Source organism: Gracilinanus agilis, chromosome 4, assembly GCF_016433145.1.
Source record: "Gracilinanus agilis isolate LMUSP501 chromosome 4, AgileGrace, whole genome shotgun sequence".
In the NCBI taxonomy this organism is placed as follows: domain Eukaryota; kingdom Metazoa; phylum Chordata; class Mammalia; order Didelphimorphia; family Didelphidae; genus Gracilinanus; species Gracilinanus agilis.
The window spans coordinates 256,917,446-256,929,859 of record NC_058133.1 but is presented as its reverse complement, the minus strand read 5'-3'; the positions used below and the strand labels follow the sequence as shown (position 1 = coordinate 256,929,859).

The 12,414-nt window shown below is 52.7% G+C and overlaps 1 protein-coding gene and 1 non-coding gene across 7 annotated transcripts in view; both read right to left on the bottom strand.

Annotated features, from left to right (window-relative positions):
• The window catches only part of PRRC2A (proline rich coiled-coil 2A), a 14,319-nt gene extending 1,905 nt beyond the window's left edge, over positions 1-12,414 (bottom strand). For 4 of the 6 annotated variants that reach the window (XM_044673829.1, XM_044673830.1, XM_044673831.1 and 1 more), the window contains exons 1-26: positions 12,236-12,412; positions 11,586-11,763; positions 11,209-11,308; positions 11,050-11,122; positions 10,476-10,619; positions 10,017-10,168; positions 9,809-9,885; positions 9,493-9,635; positions 9,000-9,090; positions 8,672-8,885; positions 7,512-7,986; positions 6,949-7,142; positions 6,336-6,633; positions 5,878-6,088; positions 3,786-5,627; positions 3,142-3,416; positions 2,772-2,902; positions 2,420-2,549; positions 2,235-2,320; positions 1,790-2,023; positions 1,537-1,665; positions 1,346-1,420; positions 1,083-1,250; positions 688-770; positions 373-583; positions 195-293 (exon numbers count right to left, since the gene is read on the bottom strand). In XM_044673829.1, the coding sequence (XP_044529764.1) occupies positions 195-293; positions 373-583; positions 688-770; positions 1,083-1,250; positions 1,346-1,420; positions 1,537-1,665; positions 1,790-2,023; positions 2,235-2,320; positions 2,420-2,549; positions 2,772-2,902; positions 3,142-3,416; positions 3,786-5,627; positions 5,878-6,088; positions 6,336-6,633; positions 6,949-7,142; positions 7,512-7,986; positions 8,672-8,885; positions 9,000-9,090; positions 9,493-9,635; positions 9,809-9,885; positions 10,017-10,168; positions 10,476-10,619; positions 11,050-11,122; positions 11,209-11,308; positions 11,586-11,763; positions 12,236-12,347 (5,925 nt within the window). In that variant the 5' untranslated portion in view covers positions 12,348-12,412. Of the gene's footprint in view, positions 1-194; positions 294-372; positions 584-687; positions 771-1,082; positions 1,251-1,345; positions 1,421-1,536; positions 1,666-1,762; positions 2,024-2,234; positions 2,321-2,419; positions 2,550-2,771; positions 2,903-3,141; positions 3,417-3,785; positions 5,628-5,877; positions 6,089-6,335; positions 6,634-6,948; positions 7,143-7,511; positions 7,987-8,671; positions 8,886-8,999; positions 9,091-9,492; positions 9,636-9,808; positions 9,886-10,016; positions 10,169-10,475; positions 10,620-11,049; positions 11,123-11,208; positions 11,309-11,585; positions 11,764-12,235 lie in introns of all 6 variants that reach the window. The other 2 variants (XM_044673833.1, XM_044673832.1) reach the window with 2 other exon arrangements.
• On the bottom strand, positions 11,940-12,074 carry LOC123248239. The gene has a single exon (XR_006506308.1). It is a non-coding gene; the product is annotated as a small nucleolar RNA SNORA38 (small nucleolar RNA).

The window sequence follows — 12,414 nt, the reverse complement described above, 5'->3', positions numbered from 1 at the left end:
GAGAAATTGAATGGCCAAGGAAAATTCAGGAAAAAACTCCAAACCCTGGTAAAGATAAATGAGATTTTTGGGGGCAGGTCTCAAGTAAGAAAATAAAAGACAGGTTATTTAAGACCAGTTTTATAAAAGAACTTTTAAGGGAAGATGAAAGGATAACAGCTAAGACAACCTGAGGGAGAGATTTGGGGTGCTACCTGCTGGGTGGGGGCAGCCGGGGGCAGGAAGCCATTTTGGCCACCAGGCTGCAGAGGAGCAGAGTAGAAATCTGAAGGGGATGGCAGGTCCTGACGCACCTGGAGAGAAAGGGCTTCATAGCTCAGGGTCCCCAAATCCCCAAACCACAGTGCCCCACACCAACGTTCTATTTCTTACCTGCAGCAAAGGGGGGTCAGGCAGGGGACTGGGGCAGAAGGCTGGTGGGTAGAGGAAGGAAGGTGGGGGATAGAGGACACCCCCAGCTGGCAGCTTCCCCAGCTCTGCTGCCTGCAATGCTGAGAAATCCAGGAACTGGCCCTTAAGGGCTACTCCCGAAAGCAATGCTGAAGCAGGGGCTGGGCCAGGGGGTAAATAGAGGGGCTGTGACCTGAGGAGGAAGGAGAACAAAGTAAAGAGGGGGAAAGGTGGCAAGTTCAGTTACAAATCCCTACTTTGACTCTTGAGGTACCCAGGTTCCTTGTCTTTCTTTACCTATAGGGGTGCAGCGAAGGGGTCCCTGGGCGGAATCCACCATTGGTGGGGTGCAGCTGAGAGTCCACTGTTCCCCCTGGGACCTGAGGGAAAAAAGTGAAGCAGGGAAGGCTCTTGGCAGGGCCATTTACCCCCCCACATGAAATATCACACAACCAGTGAAGATGCCGTGCCTGAGAGAAGCAAGTGCAGTGTCTGTTCATTCAGAAAATGTTTACTGGGAATCTATATGCTAAGCATTGGCTCAAGTTATTAAGTGGCATGACAAATAACTATAACAAAGAATGATGTGAAAAGAATAAGCTGGTAATCAGAATTTTGATAAAGACATCTAAGGAATCTCACAAAAGGTGTGTTTGTTTTTGTTTTGGGGATGGAGTGGGGTTGGAACATACCTGGGTGCCTGGAGGCCCTGGGCTGCTGTAGAAGACCTCAGGGTATAGGCGGGGACCCGAGGGGTTGGGATCTGGGCCACAATGGCTGGGGCCCAGATTTTTGGATGTTGGCTCAGCTGAAGTGGGACCAGAGGGGAGCAATTCCCAGTCTCGGGGTACTGGAGCAGGCTGAGAAAAGGGCCACCGTGTCATGTGAGGAAGCCAGGCATTTATCCTCCCTTCTCCCAAATACCTGGCCTTAACCTTTTCCACCACCTACTTACCACCTCAGGCCCAGATTGTGGCAACTCCTTCTCTGGCTTTAAGCTGTCTCCCACCACCAGGCGGAGGTCAGAGTCCTAAGACCACAGAAGGGTGGAAGAGGATATTAAAAGACATCAACTTCCTGGACTCTTCCCTCCAGCCCATCCTCTATCCCTCAACCAAAGCTCCCAATATCCAGCTCCAGACAAACCTTGTCACTGGTTCCAAATTGGATAGGGGGACCAGGTCGGTGAGAGGGCCGAAGGGGACCAGGCTCCGGTCCTCGATCTGCTCGCTGGGATCGTTCTGTGCCTATGGGGCCAGGGGGCAGAGGTGGCTCCTAGGGTAGGCAAGATAACAAAAAGGACCAAAATCAGGGGTGCCCAGTGCCTTTCAGGGCAAAGGTAGAAGTGAGGGACTGTTATTACAGGTTGCACCTCCCTTCTTTTATTGATCCCTGTTACCTTCTTGTCCCCATCACGGGAGGCAGGAGGACGTCTCCTTGGAGGATCGGAGGGTTCAGAGCCAGGTGGACCCTCACCAGGGGCAGTGCTCAGGGGTGAGGGGCCTCCAGGCCGCTTGGGTGCACCCTCCCCTGTCCCCTTTAGTCCCCCATCAGGGGAACTTCGCTGGCTGCAGGGGCCTGATGAAACCTGAGAGTCGCCACTCAGATCCACCCCACTGTCAGACTGGCTCATCTGGCATGGGATGGGGGAGAAGAAAGTAATCAGTCTCCAACTGAAATACAGTCTTCCCAAGTCACCCCATAGACGAAGGACAGACAGATGAAGGATGAACACACAGGAGATCTGAACATGTACAGACATCATATTGAATGTGAGGCAGTAGAGTGGTCAGCCTTTATGGATATCCCCACTCTAGATGCCCAGATTCCCCCATCTTGCTCACCTCTGTGCCAGCCACATCTTCAAAAGGGCTGAGGGGCTCCATCCAGGGCTCCACTGAGCCAGGTCGATAACTCTTTCGGCTGGCGGCTAAAAGAGGCCAGGAGGGAAAAGTTAGATGAGGTGGTATTAATCCTGGAGCCTGCTTTATGCCATTTGAATCTCATCTCCCTCCACAATCCCACTCACTAGTATGCAGACGATTCCAGATATGGGGAGCAAGGGCCTCTGTGCCTGCATCTCTGGGCTCTCCTCGTGGATTGGGTCCCTCTGGCTTGGGACCTAGGAATCCAGGGCTATGAGGAGGAGGCAAAGACTCCTGCAGGGAGAAAGATCAAAAGAAAAGGGGATAATGAAGGTGGAGGGGAAGAGATGGGATAGAAAATAGGACAGAGACAGGAAGCAGTAGGGATAACATGGAGATAAATGGTATACAGAAAATAAGAAAGACTGAGACAATAATACCAAAAGCTCAGGGTGCAGGCAGGCCTGGAAACCTTTAGGACAATGAAAATAGAATACAGCCCCAGCCCCCTCTCACCTCCTGTAGCAGCTCCGGCTTTCGAGGAGGCCGATCACGACGTTTGGGGGGGAAGGGATTAACCCCAGTAGAGTCCCGGGAGGTCCCACTCACCCCCCTCACCAATGGCCCTGGCTCCGCAAAGTGGGGCTCTGAGAAAAATGGGGAAAACCTGGTAGCATATGGATCCAGAGTCCTAGGGTCTTTTTTACCATCCCAACCTTTACTTTGTGGGGGTGGGGAAGGGGATGAGGGTGGATAGGGAGTAGGGGAAAGGAGATCCTAGCACTTTGGGCCCTCAATATATACACCTCCCACTTGGATTTTCCCCTCTGGTGACAAAAGGTATTGACCACCCCACCCCACCTCCAATCCATTTCTCCCAGCTCACCGGTGCCACCTACACCGTTGCTGCTGGCCCTTGGGGGCTCGAATCGTGCTGGGGGCCGGGGAGAGGGGCCCTGAGGGGCTGGGGGGGCCCCTGGCTTGGGCCTCGGGGGGCCCCCTGGGGCAGCTGCACCCCCCTGTCGGCTGCTGAGTTGGGCCAAAGCCTGCTGGATACCAGCTGGGTCGCTGTGGATGACTCTGTCCAGGCGGAAGACGGCAGAGCTGCTGGGGGGTGGGGGAGGCAGGGGAAGTCCCGGGGGACGCTCCTCTGGGGGTCGGCTGGGGATATGGTAGGGGGTGGCTGGCATCAGTCCCAGTGCTGGCCAAGCCCCTGCCCTCTCCCAAGCATCCAGCTATCTAAATTACTCATAAATTCTTTTGCTTTCCTGTTCATCTGCCTTAAAGCCCAGGTGCTTTCGTCTCCCTCAAATACTCCATTCCCTTCCCTAACAGTCTCCCTGTGTTGGGACTGGAGGAGCAGTTGTTCTGAAACAACCTCTATCCTGCTGCTCCAGTGCTTATTACTTCCACACAGGAACCATCAAACTAACCTCATTCTTGAATCCCTGCAGGGGCCCAAATCACTCCCATCCCCTTTACCACCAAATCCACCCTAACCCCTAGGCAAGAGTATTGGTTTCTACTCACCTGCGGTTCTTGGGTGAGGGCCAGCTCCTTTTGTCCCCTCGCCCAGGGCCAGCCCTCCCCCCAGGGACCCCGCTGCCTCCGCCACCACCTGTCTTTCCCCCTGGTCCTGGGCGCCGATTCTGTCGTTCCATGCCAGGTCGCTGACTAGAGAAACTCCGCTTGCTCAGGTCTTTGGCTCTCTGGCTCAGCTCACCTCGGGGCATGGAGGAGACCCCAGGATTTGCCCCAACCCCTCCACCTCCACTGCCAGGGGTGCCCACCACCTTGGGGGCTAGTAGGGTAGGTGGGGGTGCCTCTTTGTCTCCCCGACGCTCGCTGGCAAAATCACTGCTCTCTGATGCTGTCTCCCACTCTTCGTTAGCCTGGTCTGAGTTCTGGTTTGACAGGTCTGGTGATTTGGCAGCTGCCCTTCGTGGAGGTGGGGGCACCACTGCTGCTGTTGGTACTTCCTCAGGACCAGGTGGTGTGGTTGTAAGGGGCAAAGGTGGAGCCTTTCCCTCAGCCCCCCTTGCTGCATTCTCCCTCTCTTGCTTTAGCCTCCGGAATCGAGGTGGCTTGTCCTGTTGTTGTGCCCGTCCATGCCTCCTCCTCCGGGGACGCTCCCCATCTTCTATGCCACCACCAGCGCCTCGAGCCTGGGGTGGCAGAGGCCCTGGAACCAACTTCTCCTTTGAGGATTCCTTGCCTGGCGGCAGTGGGCCAGGTGGAGGCTTCTTGGGTGCCAGGGACTTGGCTGGAGGGCTCCAACCTGGACCAGCAGGGGGAGGAGGTCGACCACCCCCTCGACCCCTTCGTGATGGAACACCTCGAGGAGTGAAAACACGACCACCCCGGGTAGCAGGGAATCGAGCTGGAGCTGGTGATGGTGGGGCTCCTGGTTGTGGGGGAGCTACAGGTACTTGAGGTGGTGCCCCCTCCTTGGCTGGAGGAGCTTCCTTGTCGGAGGGGGCTAGGTCACTCTCATGTGTCTCACTGCCTGTCTCTGAGCCCCGCTGCCGGCGCCGCTTAGGGATTTCCTCGTACTCTGAACCCTCACTCCTAGTCTCACTGGCTGTTCGACCTCGGGGAGGAGGGGGATGGGATGGCCCTCCAGTCCCACTGCTACGCCCATCATCTCCTCGGAATTCCCGGTAGCTACGGAACTCCCGGCTTCGAGCACCCCTGCCCCTTCCCCCATAAGTCCCCCTGAAACCTCTACCCCGGGCAAAGTACTCTCCACGGCCCCTGCCTCGGCAGGAAGTTGGCCCTACACGCTCATATGAGTAATCCCGACGAAGCCGAGGTGCAGGGGAGAGGGCCCCAACTGGAGGGGCATCTTTGGGGCCTCCCGTTTTCCCTTTGGAGACCTTGAGAGCATCTGGTTTTGAGACCTTAGAGGTTTCATCACTTGGCTCAAGAGGCTTGGGAGGCAGTTCTTCTGCCTTTGTAGGGGGTGGGGGTTTTTTGATAGGCCCAGCACGACGAGGGGGTGCTCCTGGTTCTTCAGGTGGTCCACCACGGCGGCTGCTACCTGGGCGGGGACCCCATCTGGTCTCTGTTCGGCTCTCACGACGTGGTGGTGGTGGGCCTTGGCCCCCGCCCCCACCACTCCGGGGGGGTTTGCGTCCAGTTTCTGGTCCCCCTAGCTGTTGGGACTCTTCTTTAGGGGGTTCCTTCTTGGGTGGGATTGACAATTTGGCCGATTCATCACTTCCAGTAGGCCAGGGGATCGGACGAGGGCCTGGGGGGCCAGATTCCTCCAGAGGAAACCGGGAAAGTGGGGGACCAGGGGCTCCATTCTCAGGAAAGCCTGGATAAGTTGCTAGGTAGGGTGGGGGGGGAGGGGCTGGAGGGGTCTCACTCCTGTATAAAAAACGACATTGGAAAGTAGAAAAGAAACAAAAAAAGGTATAGAATCAGCATACTGGGGTATGAAAAAGGAGTTAGGATTCATTGTGTTGATACCATTTACAGCAATTCAAACCTTCCCTTCTCCCCAAGAGTGTGCAATAGGCTAACCAATTATTCCCACTCAGAAAAAAGGTTTTAAGCTGTATCAGCCGAGTATATGAACTCTACAAGGACTTGGGCTTTCTTCCCCCTCTCAACTCACCGTATGCCTTTATCATCCTCTTCTGGGGCCTGTCGAAGTGGGGAGGTGAGTGGTCGGTTGTCAGCAGGTGCAGTGGCAAAGACATCTCCTGCCCAAGCTAGCTTTGGGTCCACTGGTGGGGTGCCACGTTCCCTTAGGAGGGGAGGTGGGTGCCGATCAAAAGGCTCTGAACCTGAGCCCCCACTATCTGAGCGCTCCCGAGGAACTAGACCTGATGTAAGGGACGGTAGTTAGGAAAAAGAATGGGTCAACATTCTCATTACAATGGGTACAAACATTTATAACTCTACAAAACTTCTTGTTGAAAATCAAGAATTAAAAAACAAAAAACAAAAAAAAAACAGTCATCTATCAAACCCAAAGGGACACACAAAAAACTTCCTATCCCTAGTAAGAGATAATCTTGCTCTCCCTCTTCTCCTTTCACTTGCCTATTTATAACAATGCCTATTTCTTACCAGAGGGATGCACACCCGGAGGATAAAAATCCAGGGGGGGTCTCCCTTGAAGCAGCCTGGGATCCATGTAGGGTGGGATCATCATCCAACGAGGGTCAAAGTTCATTGGGGGCATTGGTGGTGGCCGACCCAGTGAGCCAGGGTATAGGGCCTTAGGTGGTGGTGGGGGAGCCTGGGGGGGTGGCACAGCACCCATGGCCACAGGCTGTGGAGGTGATGGGGGCACTGGAGCAGGAGGGGTGGGACCCTGTTGGTGCTGCTGCCACTGTTGTTGCTGTTGCTGCTTCAAAAGCTGCTCCTAGGAAAAGTGGAGGGAAAACCCCAAACAATTTCCATTAGTAGAAAGGAGCACAGGGATAAGTCTATAGCATATGTACAGTGAACTAGAAAGGTAGTGGGGAGTGGGATAAAGAAGAGAAGGAAATCGAGGCTAGGGAAATATCAAGGGGCCAAAGAAAACAGGAGAGAATAAAAGCCTAAATTAGACAGAAATGAAACAAGATACAAAATTGGAGACAAATAGCAGAAAGTGGTCAATGATCACTGTAAACACTGTAAACACTGGTGAAATTGGAGAGAAGGGGAGCCCTGAGGGAAAAGGCCTCAAGCTCACTTGTTGCTGTCTTTGGAATCGGGGAGGCAGCGACTTCTGGTATTTGGGATAGCCCAGCCCCTGGTTGGGGGGCTGTCGTGTTGGCCCAGCTCCATCAACTTTGGGTTCTACCACCTTGGGAGCTGGGGGTGTGGCAGGTGGGGGTACTTCTTCTGGTGGCTCAGGGCCCTCCTTTGGTGGTTGTGGAGGCTCCACTAAATTGAAAGAGGAGGAAAATCAAGGTGGCTCAGGCAAACAGATTCTTATCTATACTGAACAACTACCACCTTTCTCCCGTCAAAACAAGTAAGAGCTTTCTTAGAACCAGAAAACCCTCCCTTTTCAGCTAGTGTTCATCAAGACAATGTTAATACCTTCTCTATAAGCCCTTACTACCTCCCTTGCCAAACCAATTTCTAAGTTGACTCACTCAAGAGATTATTTAGTTCATTAAATTGTCCCTTCTTAATCCACAAATCACAAGGGGGAAGGCTCTTTTTTCATCCTACCACTGTTCCCTGGCCCCAAACCAGCCAAAATAACCCCACAAATTAGGAATATTCACCTGGTTATGTACCCCATACCTGGGCTAGCATCAAAGCTGCTGCTGCTAGTACTGCTACTGCTGCCCCCGCTCACCAGGGTGGGAGCTGGAGCCAAGACAGGGGCAGGGGCAGGCTGGACAGGGGCAGGGACCAGAGCTGGCTCTTCAGGCTCCTTCTCAGCAGGTGGGACTAGCACTGGAGGTGGTGCAGGAGGTGCTGGGGGTTCTTTGGAGGTGGCAGGGGGTGGAGCTGGGGTAGGGGGAGCAGCAGGGGGGGCAGAAGGCTCTGCTTTGAGTCGTTTGTCAGGTGCCCCAAACTTCTCATCCAGTCGCTTGAGCTTCTCTGCACAGGCTGCCCGTCGCTCCTCCTGCATCCGCCGTTCCTCTTCTTCTCGGCGCCTTCGTGCCCGCTCTACTGCTAGAGAAATCTCTGATGATGACTGCTTCCGACGCTGCCGCCAAGCTTCATCCTCATCTTCAGGTGCTGGTGGCTTACAGGGTGGGCCCCCACGATCCTAAGGATGAAGTATCAGATACTCACTTCTGCATAATTTTACCCTTCTTGCACCCAATATTCTAGCTCTCTGGCTCTATTATTCCACCATACCACCTAAACAAACCCTAGTCCTGGCTTGATCCATCTTCAGCCATTCCTCACTATTTTACCCTTGACTTCACAACTACTTCTTCCTTTAATGTTCTTAAAGAATGTTATCTTGTGTTAGAAAGGGCCTTAGATCTTCTGATTCGACTCACTTTAGAGCCTAGAAAACAGAAACTCAAAGGAATGGAATTTGCCCAAAGTTAGAGAAGATCTAAGCCAGGGATTTACATCTAGATGCCCCTAACTCAGTGCTCTGCCCCCTTTGGATTACCCTGCCTCCTTGGCATTCTCATACACCTATGATGCACTTTCTACAAGCTACTATTTTTCATCTAGAAATACATTCCTTTTTCTTCATAATGCTTCCTGTCAAAACTTACTGGATAGGGGGCAGCTGGGTAGCTCAGTGGAGTGAGAGTCAGGCCTAGAGACAGGAGGTCCTAGGTTCAAACCTGGCCTCAGCCACTTCCCAGCTGTGTGACCCTGGGCAAATGAGTTGACCCCCATTGCCCACCCTTACCAATCTTCCACCTATGAGACAATACACCGAAGTACAAGGGTTAAAAACAAACAAACAAAAAAACAAAAAAACTTACTGGATAGTCTCCAGGGGGTCCCCAATTCCCGGTGGGGCCTCTATGAGGTGGGGGTGGGGGAGGCTTAGGGGCAGGAGGCCCAGGCTCTGCCTCAGGAGGCCGGGAGTTCTCTGTCCAGGCTGCCTTGGGAGGGGGTGGCTCACTGCCAGAGGAACAGCCCTTTTTGTTTTCTGTGTCAGGGGGCCGATCCTCACTGGAAGGACGAGACTCCTTGCTGTGGGAAGAGAACAAGGGAAATGTCCCCATGACCAAAAGTGATTTACTCTAAGAACCACAGATGCTCAGAGTTAAGAGAATCAGAATGCCCCCACCCTCCACACCCACTCACTGGCCCTCTGCTCCCTCTTCATCAGAGTCACGACCATCCTCCTCATCGCTGAACTTGAGCTTTTCTGTGTAGTCTACCTCCTCATGGGCCCCTGAGGGGAGAGGACATAGATGGTAAACACAGTCTTCTACTGGGACCTTGGTGGCTTTGGCTGGGAACATTTGGCTGACTACAATTCCCCTTAAGGTTGGGACCAAGACTTGGAAAGGAGGGGTAATAGAGATGAATATACTACATTAATTCAATTTCTGTAAAGACAGATGCTTTTCCCTCCATCTCTTGTCTCTCTCAACTCTCCCATTCCAACTGACCCCTCAGAGTGCCTCTATTACCACCCCTCATTACCCAAACTCTTCACCATTGGTACTTCCACCCCCCACCCCAAACTCCTGAAAGAGCTCATCTTTTCCCTCATTGATCCTAGCTTTTTTCTCCCAGCAGATCCTGTTCCAAAGATTCCCTTTGTCCAGTTCTCCTTGTATTCTCCACTCACCCGCCCAACCGTCATCATTCTCCTGATCCAGCTGGTCAAATTCCTTGAGGTTATCCTCCTTGAGGATGGAGGGTCGGCTCACAGGCTCTGCCAGGCGCATGGGGGGACCTGAGCCCCGGGGGCCAGCCAGCCGGGGGAATCGGCTGCATTAAGGGTATGTGAATGGATTACACCTCTAAATGGGGCTCTGTTTCCTAGGACATGCATCTCCTTCCCTCAGGTCCCAGTCTGTCCAGTCTCCCAAACTCTACGTATCTTAACCCTCAGTCCCACAACCCTTCCACCCCAGGTCCAAGCCCAGTGCTTGTTCTCTCACCTGGGCCCATCAGGAGTAGGGTATCGGTAAGGCCCCTGTGGTCCATAAGGAGGGAACGGGAGATATGGGGGGTACATCTGCAAGAGGGCCCAAAACTTGTGCTTAGAGGGGAATCCAAGAATTCCAATCCTCCCCATCAAATCCCTATTCCAACCCTCTTGCTATCCCTTTATTTCCTAGTCCCCTTTTCTCAAGACCCAAGACTCACAAAGGGCGGCATCATCCCGCGGTAGGAAGGGAACTGGGGAGGGCCGGAGGGCTGGAGCCCCCCCCGGGGGTCGTGACCATGATGGAGTTTGGAGTCCGGGCCCTCCAGCTCATCAGGGCCCCGCCCACCTCCATCCCTCCAAGTTGTGGAATCTGTTACAAGTTTGAGGATTAGAGACAGAAAGGAAAAGAAAAACAAAGAGATGTAACTACCAAGAGCAACTTAATGTGGATAACAAGAATAGGGAAGAACAAAGTTGATCACATCAGCTATTGGTTCTGGAAGAGAAGGCCTTTTGGGAAAGGATGCATGGGAAACACCACATAGGTCAAGAATAACAGAACAAAGAAGTAATTTTGAATCACCCCTTGAAGGGGGTGGGGTGGGGGCAACAATGGGCAGTGAAAACAGTCATTTAAAAAGTAGCAATAAAACTTTTTTTTTTTAAATGGGACACACTTTGGGGGCGGAGGCTTGGTCCGGGCCCAGACGACTGTTCGGCAGACTCCCTTTCCTTGGCAGCCTTGTCCTGGTCGCCAGCCGCCTGCAGGGTCGGAAATTCCTCTCGAGAGAATCGTGACAGTAGGTTTGATGCCCTTCCACCTGTAAGAGATGAGTGAAGGACAGAAAGTCCTCAGTATGATCAAACACATCAAACATCTGCAAAATACTAAATTATCAGATTTTAGACTAGAACCTCTCTCCCTGCCCTCAATTCATAAGTGGATATGGGGGCTCCTTATCACCCAAGGAGAGTTGGCTCTGGTAAGGAATATTCTACTTTTGCCTAAAAAGCCTAACATGACAGAGATTTGGTTCCTGGGAAAGTGAACATAGATTAAATAATAAGGGAACGAACAAAAAAAAATCCCAACCATATTTCTGACAGCCTCTAGGGAGGGAAGGGCCACCATTATAGAGGCCAGGCCTTAAAAAGGGGGTTACTAAGAAGAAGGAAATGAAGGACTATTGTAAAAGAAACAAAACATCTGTCCTTCATTCAGAAAAGCATACGCCAATGTCCCCAACTCACCATCCCCGTGCGCTCCATGGGTGACACTGGCTTGTGCCCAAGACTTTACCCCGCTTGGAACCGAAGGGGCGTTCTGTTGGGAGAAGAATGGAAATTGAAAAGTGGGCTAATGGCCTTTCTTCTTTATCCCAAATATGGCTGAACCTCTCTCAAAAATACCTCGGGGACTGCTGGGGGGCGTTTCGGCTGGCTGGAGGCAGGCGTCTGTGAAGCCGGCAGTGGCTGCGATTCCGGCGGCTGAGCAGTTGAGGCATCGGAACTGGAGGGAGATGGAAGGACAGAAGGGTTAGGCCACCTTTCCTATCCATTTAGAGAAGACAGCTTCACAAATCAAATCAGAAAGCTTCATGTCCCTTGATCTGTTTTTTCTCTCCTTATATGACAAAAATTCAGGCCCAGCCCTCTTCAGGTCCCCATATTCTTGGTTCTGGTTCTCCTATTTGTTCATAAAGAGCTAGTCCAAACCCCAACTCTATTACACCAGATCCCCTATGAAAAGAGCTGAAGTCGGAACATTTCTTTTCTGTTCCCCACACCTCTTGGGGTCGGGCTGCTCCTGTTTGCTTGCCCATCCTGTCCCGTCTTTCGGCACTAGCGAGACATTGGGGTCATTGCCTTTGTTTTCGGCTTTCAGACTCGGCAGATTGGCTGGGGGTGGCATGCGCCGGGCGATGGCAACTTTCCCAAGACTCTGTAAGCCATGTCGAGGAGCAACTGGGGGAAAGAAGTAGAAAAGGGTCAGGAGTGCCTCCAACTGGCTCAAATTTAGGAGTCTCCAATGCCAGACACTCACAATTTATACCTCTTTTGATGAAGGGCCCAATCTACCACAAAACCTATTAATACTCTCATCTCTGGGATTAGGGCTGAGACTCTAACTTCATAAGAATTAATGTTGGACAGGAAGTCCTGGACCAGCAAGGGTTGAATAAGCCAGTCCTGAACTTTTCCTAATCCTCATTTCTTTGCCTCCAGTTCTTACGTATCTATGGATGGGAAGCCACAGACACGCCTTTGTGGGAGGTAAAATAACTCCTATCCAGAATAGGGTATCTACCCCCTCCTTCTCTATCCCTAGGGTAGACCTGCCTCCTATGTCTCCACTATGTCTGGTTCTCCCAAAGGACCTTGGGCACTCCCATCATTTCTCCCCTCCCCCCATCAACATTCCCATAAGGGCCCTCACCAGCGGGTTTCTGGATCTCTAAGGACTTGCCCTTGTATGTATCAAACAGGTTGAGCGAGGAATACTTCTTTCCATCCTTCCCCTTGGCAGTCGGCCCCGAGCGATCGGACATCGCGCTGGAAGCTCATTGAGTACGTTGGGTCCTGCAGGCGCCTCCCCCGAAACGTGCTGGAGCCTGC